This window comes from Populus nigra, chromosome 6 (genome assembly GCF_951802175.1).
Source record: "Populus nigra chromosome 6, ddPopNigr1.1, whole genome shotgun sequence".
Lineage (NCBI taxonomy): Eukaryota > Viridiplantae > Streptophyta > Magnoliopsida > Malpighiales > Salicaceae > Populus > Populus nigra.
The window spans coordinates 2,392,157-2,407,324 of NC_084857.1; the positions used below are offsets into that span (position 1 = coordinate 2,392,157).

Here is a 15,168-nt window from a genome sequence, read left to right on the forward strand (position 1 = left end):
GACGTTTCCAGGCGTATCCGGATTTCGCGATATAGATGACCAATACCTTTGAAAGGGCACAAAAATAAGATCACTCTCTAACAACTTCGAATGGCATGGTACCCCCCTTGTCTCCCACCCTAAAAAATGGATCTACTCTACTAGGTCGAGCACCAACTGGTTTGAGGTGGACCCGCAGGTCGAGCTGTCCCATAATTACGCTGAAAATATACGGGGAAGTACTGTTGAAGAAGAAAGAGAAGAGGCACGCAATTCTCAAACTAGAATAATGCATTCCAATGATGTATTCTGATAATGGTTTTAGTGACAAAGAGTACTCGAGAACCAAATTCCTAGCAAGAAAACTCTTATTGCTTTCACTTTTTAAAGGAACATATCTTGTTCCACTCTGAGCAATAACTACCCTTGAAATGTCAGCAGCAAAACTACCACTTAAGGAAATACTTTAATCCGGGATGTTCCAATGGGAATATTTTACAGATCAATTAGATCACAAACTGGATAATTTTTTTATTATATGCTATAATAAACTAAACATTGTAACCTTCGAAAAGGCTACTTAGACGTACACGTACCTCATGTTTAAGAATACTGTCAGGAGTATTCTAGTAGTTCCAATTGCTTTTATTGTGGTCAACCCGAGTGGCGTTTTTGGCAGGCAACGATTGATTGCTCCAAGGCCCCAGCTGCATCAGGCTACGTATGAGGTATTAGGTAATCGCCCTAGGGAGGAGTGCTTGAGGGTTTATATGTATAATTTTTGAAAAAAAGATAACCAAAATGGCATGAAATATATAAAGAACGAGAATGAGTTTTGGTATCTGATTGTCCTCGCCTTAGATCTGACTGTCCTTTGCCTTAGATCCTGCTTAAAAGGAAGAAACGAATAAAAATGTCGGGTAAAGACGATGAATTAGATACCACTATTCTGTTGGGTTCCCAAGTTTGTCCGCCAGTTTCTTTACTAGTGTGGTATTAGCATCGCATTTCCATTACAAACTCCATGACAATATCTCCTCGAATCTGCTGCCAGCAACAAGCTTTCAGTATCAGACGACCAAGCATACCAAATTCGAAAAAATATCACGTTTACTGTCTTGGTCATCTAATAGCGTGTTTCACATTTATCTAATTAATCACCTATCTTTCCGGGGTATTTTTTTTTTTAACTGGGGTGGTATATTTTACTTCTAAAAACTATATTTTTGAATTAGGATATTAAAAAAATTAAGATATTATCATTTTTTTTTAAAAAAAACCAATAAATTTTTAATGAGGTTTTTTGAACTGACCGCATCACTTGTCAATCCAAGTTTTTAACCATGTCATAATGAATAAGCTCTCTTTTTTTTTTAGAACTCAATCTAATCTAAATCCTAAATTACCAAGTCATGAATCAACCCTTTAAGCAAGGTCATTCTCCTCTAATTTTTTAAAACCTAGTCTAGCATTAAATCTCAAGTCACCCAAGTCATGGGTCAACTCAGGTAAGGTTTTAAATCAGTTACCAAATCCCAAGATAATTTTTCTGTCCACTTTGTCAATAATCTGTATCTATGGGCTGGAGTGATAAAGCCCAAAATAACTGGGAGGCCACACATGCTTTAGTTAAATTGCATACCTAGTTCCTGACCATTCGAGAAAAACAGGAGACGAAAAAAAAAATGTACTTAGGATCTTGGAAGACGTACAAAATGGTTCAGGAGTTCATCTCTGAGGAAATCAAAACTCCACTAGAGTAAATCTATGGTATGACGTTCTTTATCATTTACTTTGTCAGCAATACTGGGGCAGCCTACACCATTACCACAAGCTAGAAGCACGACCTGAAAATATTAGACACTACATGAGGCAAACTTTCACATGTAAACAACGGACGCAACAGACATAACCAATTAGGAGTATGCACAATTTTAATTACAACCACACCCCGTATATGTTTCAGAATGACCACACTGCAAGCATACATAAACAATTCTATGTACAACTTCGTTCTGCATTCAACACACTCTGATCGAGATATCAACCTGCCGATTTATCAACAGAGGGGAACATAATTCTTCCTGCTATAACGGATGGCTTCTGTACCTCGTGATTGAGAATGAATGCCAAGATTTGCAGTATCTTTCAGAATCGACCTCAAGGCATACTGCACCCTGATCAATCACAGCGGGGTAATTGATGTTGATCTATATTTCCAAATAAAAAAAACCCTGTAATTAATTTCTTCTGTTGTTAAAGATCCTTTTTTTCTGCAATCGACTCCACTGCCTTGTCTAATAGAAGTGCCAGCAAGTCAAACATTTCATTTCCTCTCCAAACAATCACCTTCTTCTGCCATGATAGAGTCCACTGCCTGAATGATGATAATACCCGTATCGTGACCCAGCACCTCTTCCTCTACTTCCTTCCCATGTGCTGCTGCGGCTGGTAACTCTGCTGGTACCACCTGGCATCCAATTCAACGTCTGATTCCCCAACCCGTTATTCTCCTCCTCTTCTCTATCATTATACTCCAACACCAGTCTCTTGATGTCTCGTTTCTCTTCAAACTCGGCTGCTTCTTTCTGTTTTGTGCTCTGCACAAGAGAGCAATCCCTAGGAATGTACATCTGCTTTGTTTGTTGCTTATTCCCACGCTTCACAAGAACTTTCACCTGAACATCCTTGTTTCCTCCAGCCTCCTCATCCTCATCACCACTTTCCCCTCCAACCCCCCTTCCATGATGATCCCTAGGGGACCCCTCAAACAAGTTCATGGGTATCACCATATTTAATGCTGGCCGACCACGGAGTTCCTGCCTGCGTTGCTCCATGCTTTCCTGCACTTGCAATTGAAATCACAGGTGTTACTAGGTTACCCATTAAAGTTTCTGGCAATTATTGAAGCTCAATTCCAGAATCAATTATTTGCAATGGCAGCTATCAAAATTTCATCAGCAAAATTATGTAATTGGCCTCATTAAAACGTAGACACACAATACAAATTATAGACTACTTACCATCAGAATGTTTAAGAATCGTTTCAAACCCCCAAATATAATTTTTCATACATGTATCAGGCACACTGTGGGAGTGTACAAGTGCCTATGTATATTGTATTCACTATTGAGAGAGAGGCACATGCAACTGTGAGCAAAAAACAGTAATAATTTGTATCTTGCCTGCATTACAGCCCTCAACTCCTGCTCAAAACTAGCTACTTCATGAGGGTCCGCCTCTGCAAACTTTTGTCTGACGTGGACTTCATCATCCTCATCAGAAGCAGGTCCACCCCCATCATCATCCTCATCTTCCGTGTCACACCTATCATCATGATTCTCTTCATCTAACTCTTCTTCATCATGTCCATCCTGGTCAATGGTGCCACTGCCTGAATCAGTGTCACTGCCACCAATGTCATGCAATCCATTTTCCTCATTCCCATTCGTGGTTCTTTGTCCATTGGCAGATATGATACTGGAAGCAGTCCTACTCAATCGTTTATCAATGTCAGAGTGCTTTTCACTATTGGCCTTGTCAGTGGAGACAATACGTTCATTCTCCTCATGTTCTATAAGAGCAACATTAACTTCTTCAATGGATGTATATCGTATCATATTTGGACGTAATTCCACAAATAAGTCCTGCAAATGCTTCAATGTATGAGCACAGTGCATTGAATAAACAGGGATGGTGAAGATATTTAAATCAACTTTACAAGTACATAGAAATAACTCCAAAAAAAAAAAAATTTCATAACACAATTATGCAAGAAAAACTGCAATCAAAATATCAATCAAATAAAATGGAATAAAAAGACAATTCTCTTTCCAAGATCAAGCTGAAGTTCCTTGCAAGGATCTAATTAAAACCCTCTACAGTTGCATTTACAATTTAGAGATGATAGTCAATGTCCTAACCAAGTAGCACCTTGATTAACCAGCAGCCTTGCCTGATTAATTTCTAACCTATTGTTTTGTTTCAAAGATGTTACATTCAAAGCAGAATACTTTCCTTTCTTTTCAATTAAAGCAGAAGTTAGAGAATTACGGTCATATGTTGATTCTTTCTCACTTAGTGTATTTTTCTGAAAGAAAGCATATCTAGGTATGTCTAATATTGCACAATTGCAAAAGCAAAGTTGAAAATTCATATTCATACATAGGATGCAACTAGTTCTAAGTGCAAAGTCCCCTGAATAAAATGACGTGTATTTCTGTGATATAATGTTTTGTTACATTTTTTGAGTCTGTATCACTCTTATATTCAACAAGAATCCATATTATTATTTCTGTTTATAATATCTTAATGGCGGTCCCAACTTGTGTCGAATTAAAGCATACTGCACAAAGCATTTATGCTCCCTACCTGCACCACATGTAAGAATATTCCTGTATTACTTATCAAGCAGCATCTCCTTAAACCAAAAGACATACTTCGCCATTCCACAATATAGTAAAAACAATTTAACAAATTCTAAACTCCAATCCTCTTACAGTAGACAGACCTTACAGTTAATTAAGAAAGTGAGCATAACAAGGTCTGTGCGACTGACCTGCAAGTCAAATTCAACATCAAGAGGTAGTGCACCTTTGCTGAGAATATACCTCTGAAAGTGCATTAAAAATCGATCAAGTTTCCTCTTAGAAGAACCTCGGTCAAAGTAGTGTCCGCAAGTCTCCAGAAGAATGATAACCATCCTGATGCGGAAACAATCCTCCGGTGGATCTAGCACGTCTTGCTAGTAGCATGAACAATCAAAAGCATATCATAAAGCAAGCAAATTATCATATAAGCAACAAAAACTAGAACATAAATTTCACCACAAAAAGGGATTAAAAAGAGAAGGCAATATATTACCACCTGACACTGGTACCAGAAGTAATAAAATTTCAGATGCTTCATATATAAATGCTGTCAATTTCTCACCCAGAACTTTTTCTGAATATGCAGTCTATAGCATATGATATGATTAATAACAAGTGGAGCAGATACATAAGTTAAATCATTTGTATTTTGTGTGATTCCTAATAAACAACTGGTCAGATGATCAGTTGTCAGACAATAATGAGTTTTTAAATCATGTCTTTTATCAAAGATAAACCTTTAGGAATTATTCATGCATACGCTTGATCAGACGTCCTCTTTTAAGGCCTTAGTTATATCTAACAATGAATTTATTACATTTCATACCTCCGGAGTGTCATGACCAAAGACAAGGATCAAGTTGAGAGTCTCAAAAATCACAGAAGAATCCACATGTTCATAATTGTATAGTTCCCCCAAGAATCGCATGTGGGCTATGCGCCTTTGCTGCATCCCATAGTCATTTAATTCAAGCCCAAGCCTAATCTCCTCCAAAACCTGTAAGCCAAAAGTAAACTGTTAAAGTTCCATTAAAAAGCCCACTACACACATTCATGTCCTCACATGTGCAAACTTTGCATGCTAGACTGCATGCCAATATACACATGGCCAAAGATGCTGGCAAATGAGGATTCAGAACATTCCACATCTTAAAAACATCGATGACATGTGAGACAAGACAAATTTAGAAAGCTGTCCACAATTTATTCAAGAGTGGGGACTGTAGAAAAAATTGTTCAAGGTCAAAGACTACTTGCTGATTCAGATGGGCTAAACTAATGGTGGCACGAATAGCTAATAGTCAAGAAGTAATCAATAGAAAGAAAAAGCAAGAGTCAAAGCAAAGAAAAGGCGGCAATTCAAATCAGGATGTCCCCAGTACCCTGTCAAGAAGGAATCTTAAGGAAAATGAGGGGAAAAAGATTGATTTTAGGGGGGAAGATTTTGGCAAAAGCATTTTTAAGGTGTCTCCCAATCACAATGCTCCGATTGATCACATGATGAAGCATAAAAAATACAGTCTGATGACAATCAACCCAACAGGAGAAAAATGAAATCTATGGGACAAGGGTAACATCTACTAATACAAAAGTTAGCCATTGTCTTTTTTAAATTGTAAGCAAACAAGGATATAAGCATCTACTAGAACACCTGCCACCCATCTGTTGTAATATCTTTATTAAAAGTATCCCTAAAACCATTATGGCAAGTCATCTGTAACTAACCCATATTCAAAATCTCACTTCATTATGGCAATTCTGTTAGTTCTGTAACTAACCTAAATCTCAGAAAACAAGATTCTCTACATGAGAAGCCAAAACTCTCACTTCATTGAGCAAAATTGCTTCTGATAAAAGTTCCACTCAGTGACTATCCATATTCAAAATTATTCTCCTTGTTACATATTTATTGGTCTTAAATTCTAAAAAACAAAATTAATAGAATTTAAATTTTTGTTTGTTATAACAAAAGAAAATCCATTTTATTTGGGGGTGGGGGGGATATTTTCCACAATAAAACATCTGAATGGTGCAGCTTGCAAATCCTAAACTGCAATTAGAAAAAATATAAAAAGCCAACTGGCCATCACACAAAAATGGGAGAAAAGAAAATCACGATATTATCTTTTCAAGGAACAATAAAATATTAACAACTCGAATTTCCAACATGAAAAAAACAAACCTCGTCAACAACCGACACTGCAAATTCATCATGATAACGGCTCAAGCCAGCAGTGAGAGAAGCAATCAAGTGAATTTGACCATACTTCCCTTTATGAACCTTCATAAAGCACTTTAAAAGGTATGCCTCACATTCACTCCATGGTAATTTACGAAGTTGCCTGAGCACATGCTCAATAGAAGACTTGTCTAGATCGGAGAATAGTAATTTTCTGATATACTGCATAGAGAAAACATTGATTAAACATATCTAAAGTAAAAACAGTTGAAAAAATGGTGCTGTAAAATGGTTCACACCTGATACAAGGGAGGACGGACTTTAGACACTCGTGCAGACCTTTCAGGTGGTTTGCACAGATAGTAAGCATTTTCTACAAGGGTGCTATGCCGAGGATCCAAATTTTTGACATTTTTCAAGCGCATAAGTATCTCCAACATATTAGCCATGCGCACAGTAGTTTCAGGAGAACGATACAGAAAACGGCCACATGTCTCAAGAAGATTGCAAGCAACATCAATGTTATGGTGAGTGAAATCATCCAAACAAGCCTGTAGGAAACAAAAGCATAGATGTAGAAGCACATAGTCCAGCAAAATGAAACATGATGAAAGTGTGCCATCTCAGATCCCAACAGACCATATACTAGTTTAAATTCGTCTTCTATCAAAATCAAATAGCAATAATGATATTAAAAAGAAAGAAAAATGAGGGTTCAAAAATTAACTGCATTGATTGTAATGTAAAAAATTTGCTACATTATGTATCATGTCCCTGGTTCTTCCTGTCTTCCTAAACCAAAAGGCATCAAAAGCAAATGGAAATTTTCATAGGAACTCCAGCAAGGTAAACAAGAAAAAAAAGGAAGACCCATCTAAGCATAAAAATTGATTTGGAGAACTAACAGAAGATACTGTTGCCAAGGGAAGAGGAAGATTGACAACACGGATTAATTTCCTGGGAATTGATAAAAAGTATGTCTTGCTAAAAGCAGAATTGTGCAGGAAGACTCACGTAGCCAACCCATCTAGTTACAACAAAGGCTCAATAGGCAATAGAGCAGAAGCCAATTAAAAGAAAAAAAATAAATGAGTAAGCCACTACACATACCTTCAAGCAACTAAAAACAGTGCTTGCTGGTGCAATTCTGAACTTGCATAGCTCTCCAATAAATCTAATATTTCTGATCTTCGTTTCAATGTTCATTTGGTCCTGTAGAGAATTTACAATTTGAAACTTCAATCATAATATTTACAGATTGAAATTGAAAAGGCAAGTAAAAGAACATTGACAAGAATAACAAGCCATTCTTCAATGAAACACGTCAAAAACAGACCTTTTTATTAATTAAGAAATTGAACTCCTCCTCTAACAACTGTAAGAGCATGAAAGACACATCCTTCATGCAAGTTGAGAGAGTAGCAACCATGCGTGAGTAGTATGGTAGCAGTTCCAGAGATGTCCTGGGTACATTAAATAATGCCCTCACAAGCTTTTTCCGATTTGACTTTGAATTAAAATAACAAAACTCTACCTGAAACAGAATATCCACAAAAACACACAGCAATGAGATCTTTAGGGTAAAGGTGAATAGCTGAAAATCATTTTATCTTCAGAGCGGTGTGATTACAGTCAATTGATCAATTAGGTCACGGCTGACGCAACCAGGGAGCCTCTGTAACAGAGCATCCAGATTAGTCCCTTCAAGACTTTTGAGTTTCTCCTTCTCATTTTCTCCTTTTCTCTCCGCATCTTTTTCCTTGCCTTTCTCTTTTTCAGGATCTTTTACTTTCTCTTTATCTTTCTCTTCCTTATCCTTTCCTTTCTCCGTACTTTTTCCCTCCTGCAAAGTGCCAGACTCTGCAGTAACCTCTGCCATGTCTTGGGTGGATTGGCCTTGGTCTGATTCAGGTGCCAGCTCCTTAAAATAAATAGAGACATCATTAAAAAGATAGTCATAAACTGCTTTCATGTTGAGGGTAGAAGTAACATGTTTCACAAAAGAACACCAAACCAACCCTAGATAAGAACAAATACAACTCAAAATGCTTATAGTTTGATGGAATTATATCTGTCATTGATTGAAAGCGCCGGAATACATTTAAGTTTAGAAACAACAAGAAGCTCACTTCAGAGAAGAGGAGGGGGGCGGAAAGGCCCACAAAAGGCTTTACTAGCATAAATCACAATACAACAGATTTAACCACAAAGTAAGCCAGCTTTAACGAAAACTGCAAAATGATCACCATAATTCACAAGCTACTAATAAAAATTTATACAAAAGTTAGCACAAGTTCTTTACCATTTTTTGTCATAATTTCAAAGTTAAGTTGGGAACAACCAAAGCCCTAATAAAACATCTGAGTTTTAATTCCTTACACTTTGTTGATCTTGAGTCTTCACAGAATGATCATTCGCTTTGGGTTCTGCCTCTCCCAATAACACTGCTGGAACAAATGCTCTAAAAGGAACGCATAAAAATCCAACTTAAATTTCAAGCTAGCAAATTTTGTATATAAGGTAGCCAGAATCAAATTTAATAAGAAAATGCATCTGTAACGACTGACACCATTTTTTTTAACTGGATTGACAGATTATCTGGCTACAGCAAACCTGAGATCCGGTAAGCATTCATAGAAGGCTCTAGTATCTTCATCATCCCACAAAGCTTCGAGGACAGAAGAATCTTTCCCTGCAGCAGGCGATGATATGTCCTCTCCGCTAGTAAGCCTAGTTGTATGACCATCTTCTGGCATCACTGGAGGTTGCATATGAAGTGCTTCTGCTAAACTGATATAAAGAATTTACATGTCAATGGAAAAATCATGAAGACGTAATACCAGATGCAAGCTGAAGGGGCATTACTTTATAGCCTCCTCAGAAGTTGAAAGGTTGGCACACCAAGAGATTAGGCTCAAATAATACAAGCAGCACTACATGCAACAAGGAAGAATCAACCAAAGCATTTACTATGAGGGGCAGGGCACTTAATTGCAGGTACAAATTCATCAACTATCCCATGCATTTCATAAAATTTTATCAGCACCTAAATTCAATTCTAAAGCCCATCATAGCAATCACAGCAATTAGCCAATTCTCAGAGTCAGAAATCTTCTACTTAAAAGTGTCTGAAAGATTCTTGATAAATTAGTAATTAGCTTACAAGCTTTCTTGCAAGTTGAGATTGAAGAAAAGATGGAGGCTTGAACCAAAGCCAGAAGCAATAAAGAACTTTCAGGCAAGCATTTATAAATAAGAAACATGAACCATAGCCATCTTGCGTTGCTAAGTAAGTTAAGAAATTGACATCAGAAAAATAAAAATGTCCACTCTGCACACTGGTTTCAGCAGTTTCAAGTTTTCTACACCCCAGCAGTGGTTTTTCTCATCTTTGACCCCACGAAACTTCATTCATCAAGTTCTCATTGGCTTTACAAACTACCATTTAAAGTCCAGTTAAAGAGATTGTCTTTTGACATGTATTTCCAGAGTGGCAAATCTTTTTCAATCAGAATTAAATTTTTTACTTGCATAACTTCTAGCTAAAATCATCATTCATGAATTAAGACCATGTACAGTAACAATGGTGGTGTTATTGAGAAGGTAAAAAGGTTATGGATTCAGAAAAGCAGACATGAAGATAGAGAAGGAATTCCAAAGGAAATATGGCATGTTTCGATTATTACAATGTATGGCATGCTGTTGGAATGGAGTCTGCTTGTCTAGTCACCCAGAATAAATACAAGAAGAAAAAGAAATCAGGAAGCAAACTTACGATGACACATTACGGTACAAATGGTCATAAGATTTTCGCAGCTTTTCATATGATGAAACGTTTTCATCACTCAGCTCTCCTTTAGCATTCAAAATCTTTGCATTTTCATGCTCCATTTGACGAAGTGACTGTTAAGAGATAAAAATCTTACATTACTGGCATCTTTAATGATACAAGTAAAAAAAAAAGTATAAATGAAAAGAAACCAAGTTCCTCATTCAAACAAGAAGAGCCCAGCAAAATCAAGAATGAAAGGATGGATTAAAAGTAAACAGCTAAAAGAAGTAACACTCTTACTGCATGATCTGACTGAAGTAGTTCAGCGACAGCATCATAGTATGCGTGGAAGGCCTTCCTGAAGGTTTTCTTTTGATCTGTCGTGATGTTAAGGCCCTTAAAAAACCGCAGCAAAATTTCAGAATGTAAGATATAAACACAAACTTAAAAACGATTAACAAAGTAATTTTAAAGGACCTAAACACAACAAATAATGCAAATAGTGGATGTAAATGAGTTAGAAATTATCTCAAAAAGAGGTGTTAGGCAAAACTAAGATAAACACAAACTCAAATGATATTGGCAATTTAATCTAAAGAACCTAGACACAGCAAAAATGTGAAAAATAAAAGAAAATGAGGTAGAAATTATCACCAAAATAGAAGGTGCTAACAAGAGTAAGATCAAATCAGTATCATGAAACATATCTTTACAAATAACCAGGTTAGCCAGAAAGAATTAAAATTGAGTGAATAAAAGAATAAGTAGCACCTCTTCATGAATTTCTTGTCCAGATAGTGGAAGTCCCAGAAAAACTCTTCCTTGTCGAGCAAAACTAGCAAGGAGAGTCAGATTTGTCTGGGTAGTATCTCTGTCCTTTAAGTGCTCTGCACTGGTAAGATCCTTAATAATATTGATGAAAACACTGCTGTCTTCTGTAGCTCCAACAAAGAAAAGTTCCAAAAGCAGCTTTAAGGTGCTTCGCTTCTTCATAGCCTTTGAGTTCTTGTCCACATCCAAGTCTTCTCCAGATTTTACAGGAAAAAAGACTTTCAAGAGCCCTTGTACTAGGCTCGGCGAGAAGTCTTTGTATCGTTGATGAAGCAGTGAACAGATCTTTTCAAGAAAGGCATTTGTTAGAACAGTGCAGAAGGGCAAGCAAAATAATAAACATGCCATGCAGACTTCATGCAACAAGTTCAAAGAAAAATGCAGTTTCCAATACATAGAAAAAACTAGCAAGTTGCTGGATAGCTCTACATGTGACTTTGTTATTGTCCCTTGAGAACTTTACAAAGTCTGCTAATTGAGAATAATTGCAGACTTGACTCATCAAAATTTAAATGGCGATGAAAAGGAAAACAAAGCATTATGAGGAAACCATCAACTAATCCAGAAACTTGAAGCATTCAAAGAAATTTGCTAGGCACGGTAAAAACCTAATAACATTAAATTGCACTTATTGCAAATTAAAAAAAAAAAAAGAAACAGCACACTTCTGCAAAACTTGCAGTGAGCATTTGACTGTTTTATAACATATCACTTTAGATATTTTCATGATCTTAAGCATGCAATAACCCAATATATAGTCTCAAGAATTGAATGAATAAGCAATAGCTTGAAGAAATTTTAATATGACTACCATTATCCAGTAACTAAAAAGGTGATCAAGGCATGAAGACACATGCGATTTGAAAAAAAAAAGAAGTTCTGCAGCTAGTGAATCATATCCACACGCACACACACCCAAAAAAATCAGTCTGTGACTTTAAAAGCTACCTGAACAGCTGCTTGTATGTCAGAAGTTCTAAGTTTCGCATCACAAATGGATGTTACAGCTTCACTGACAAATTTGCTAAGGTTCACATTTCGCAACTCTTCCATCAGTCCTTCCCTCTGTTCCTCATTTATCTGCTTTAATTTTTTAATAACTGCTGTATTGCGCTTAATGCTGGAATCCAATGTCCTGAGAAATCCTGAGTCTGGTGACAGTGGTAAATTTTATCAATATCCCCTACTGCATTCTAGAATTATGATAAAATTGCATTTTTGTTTGAAACATAGCAGCGTACAGTAAAAGACTTAAGATCACTTTCAAAGGACAAAAGATGGTGAATCCAACTAGAATCAAAAGCACTCACATATTCTTTTATCAGAAACATGGCAGCTATATTTGAATTCTCAAAGACAAGCCATTTTATAGTATCTATAGAATATCAATCAGGCATGGAGAACATGGTGAATTGTCAAAGTCTCGCTAACATGTTTTAGAAAACCCAACCGTGAGAGAATTCTCTCCACCTCCAGTAAGAGTGCATGTATATGAAGGAATTTCAAAGAGAATTGACTTTCAAAAAGGATTCGTTAATTCAAGAATATCCATGACTGGAGTGAAAAGGGGAAGATTTTTGAGATATTTCATGTTTAAAACTAGAAAGCATAGGGATATTTCGAAAGTCTTTAATTAAATTCAGTCTATGCTGCTGTCATTTTTGAAATTCCATTTGTACAAAGTTGTTAGCTGCCTTTAACATCATTTCTTATGTCCTATAACGCCAGCACAGAAGCACATACAACTGCAGTGCTGTTACCAGAGTCTTTAAAATAGCTATTGATGCTAAGAGAAAGGTGTTTTTCAAGAATTACTACCAAAAGCACAATGTTCTATCATCACTACTAACCATCCGCACCTTTTTAGGATCAGCTATTATTAATCATCATTTGCATCACAGTGATTATCATTACTGCCATTGAAAAACCTGTCAGGAATATTACCACCTCTCACTATCCTTAGTTCTTACCCTTTTTACACCATCACTATAATTCTACCACCATTCCTCAATTTCTTGATTGATGTTTTTCTATAACCATCTCATGCAAGTGGCCCTAGATTAGAAGCATTGACCCATCTCCAACTGCATGAGCATGCCCACAATCTCCCACTTCGTCCTATTATGGGAAAGTCATCCAGCATATTTCACATCTTGATATTCTAAACAAAAACATCTGCTTTCAGGATCCCACTATATAGTAGCGGAGATAACGAGAAAAATATCAAAGCACATCCAGCATAGGATTCAATCAGACACTACAAAACTCTACCAAATTTGACATTGTCAAACATTTCTTTTTTGGATAACCAGAAAAAGACAACATAAGAACTTACATAGGCAATGCACCAAGGTATTGCCACCCGTTACATACAATAAAAACCAGTAAAATAATAAATAAAAAAAAAAGATAAGTCATTTGCACTTATAAAAGATTCCTCAACACATAGTGATCGTATATTCCCAATTCAATTATCTAAAAAAGAGGAAGTGGGGAACAGACCAGACCTCCGGAAACGTGATTTTATTATCAGCCTTGAAAAAAGAACTTATTTTCCTGACTATTTTATTATCAGAAGCATTATCAGCCTGAGGTTTTTTGTTCATATTTTATCACGCAAAAATCACTAAACAACCAACAAGCCATTATTTTATTTTTTTTACCGTTAAAAAAAGTAGCAAAACAAGAAACTGGTAGTTGATCTTATCCATTTCAGTAACCAATAAACAGTTCAACAAAGCTAAGAAAATCTCGTAACATAACCAACCAGGCCTTTCAGGGTTCAAATTGCTTTGACGAAGAGCAACTTTTGCCTCGATAGATTTCTTCATTTCCTCAAGTCGAGCAACAGCTTCCTGACAAACAAACAAAACAAATCATCTCAACAACATTGCTTAAAATAACAACACAGAAAAGCAAATGATAACAATAAAAATAACTGCAACAAGCACTGCATATCCTAATTCATAACATCTAAAAACTAATTCAAATTCAACTTGAAAATCATAAACTAATATTTGTTAAGCAAAAACTAACGTTACTCAGAAAATCTAAAGATCACACAAACAAGCACGCTCGTGCCCACGCGGATAAAAACACAAGGTAATAAAATGAGAAAAAGCAATCGCACCTCATCGTCTTCCTTTCTAGGAGTTTCACTTCCACCACGGCTCTCATCTTCATGGTGATCCATCTTTCTCTAATTCGAAACCTATAACTTATCACAAAAAACCCTAGCATAACAAATTGCAGAGTTTAATTCACCATTAAAACCCTGGAAATAGTACTAATAATCGGAAATTAAATGGAACTTAGAGAATAAGAGAAACGCGACCTGCACTTTTCTCTTGAATCGTTGTTGCTTGTGTGGTTACATATAAGTATATAAAAAGTTAGAGGAGATAGAGAGCGATTAGGGTTTACCTGATCGGAGATTAAACCGGATAGTAACCGGGAAAGTAAAGGAATTTAGAGAGAGAGAGGGAGGGGGGAAGGCTATGCGCAGGGTGTGTTTGGGTCCGAGAAAAATAAAATGTCCGAGAAAAATAAACCCTTGAACTGAGGCCTAGTACTTGGCTATTTTTTAGTTGAAGACATGTTATAATATTTTTAATTTTTAACATTAATGTTTAATATTAATATGTTAAGCTAATTTTAAAATAATAATTTAAAAAAATAAAAAGTAATTCTAAAAGCTCTTTTCGTAATACATTAAAATAATATTTTTTTTATTTTTAAAATTAATTTTTAATATTAACATGTAAAAATAATTTGAAAATATTAAAAAATAATTTTAAATAAAAAATAATAATTTTAAAAAAATACTTTTAAAATACATAAACAATTAAATTTTAAAAAAATAGAGGTAAATATCCAAGTTAGGTGTGGAGGTTAATTGAACCATTTATTAGTAATGAACTTTGTATTTAAGTAGAAAATGCATTTTACAAAATTTAAAAAAGTTACATGAAATTAATTATTTTTTTTAGTGTTTTGAAATTATTTTAATAAGTTGATATTAAGAATAATTTTAAAAA

The 15,168-nt window shown here is 35.7% G+C and overlaps 1 protein-coding gene across 2 annotated transcripts; it reads right to left on the reverse strand.

Moving 5' to 3' along the window:
- Positions 1-1,734: 1,734 nt before the first annotated feature.
- On the reverse strand, positions 1,735-14,688 carry LOC133697094 (regulator of nonsense transcripts UPF2-like). Of its 2 annotated transcripts, none has more exons than XM_062119444.1 (18): positions 14,555-14,688; positions 14,262-14,364; positions 13,899-13,986; positions 12,080-12,282; positions 11,072-11,416; positions 10,601-10,696; positions 10,304-10,431; positions 9,142-9,318; positions 8,908-8,989; positions 8,159-8,449; positions 7,865-8,062; positions 7,639-7,740; positions 6,828-7,079; positions 6,532-6,750; positions 5,176-5,346; positions 4,538-4,723; positions 3,165-3,626; positions 1,735-2,822 (listed from the first exon to the last, which is right to left on the reverse strand). In XM_062119444.1, exons 2-18 carry the CDS (start codon positions 14,322-14,324, stop codon positions 2,325-2,327), a joined length of 3,561 nt encoding a protein of 1,186 aa, XP_061975428.1. In that variant the 5' UTR covers positions 14,325-14,364; positions 14,555-14,688; the 3' UTR covers positions 1,735-2,324. The 2 variants fall into 2 exon arrangements, with proteins under 2 accessions (XP_061975428.1, XP_061975429.1); XM_062119445.1 differs by having other exon boundaries at positions 14,466-14,671.
- Between the last annotated feature and the right edge of the window lie 480 nt (positions 14,689-15,168).

Coding starts and splice junctions, on each gene's coding strand:
- LOC133697094 (XM_062119444.1), bottom strand. CDS start 14,324: ATGGATCACCATGAAGATGAGAGCCGTGGTGGAAGTGAAACTCCTAGA. Junction 10,697..11,071: donor GACAAGAAATTCATGAAGAG/GTGCTACTTATT, acceptor CGGTTTTTTAAG/GGCCTTAACATCACGACAGA. Junction 2,823..3,164: donor AGTTGAGGGCTGTAATGCAG/GCAAGATACAAA, acceptor TTGCAAGTGCAG/GAAAGCATGGAGCAACGCAG.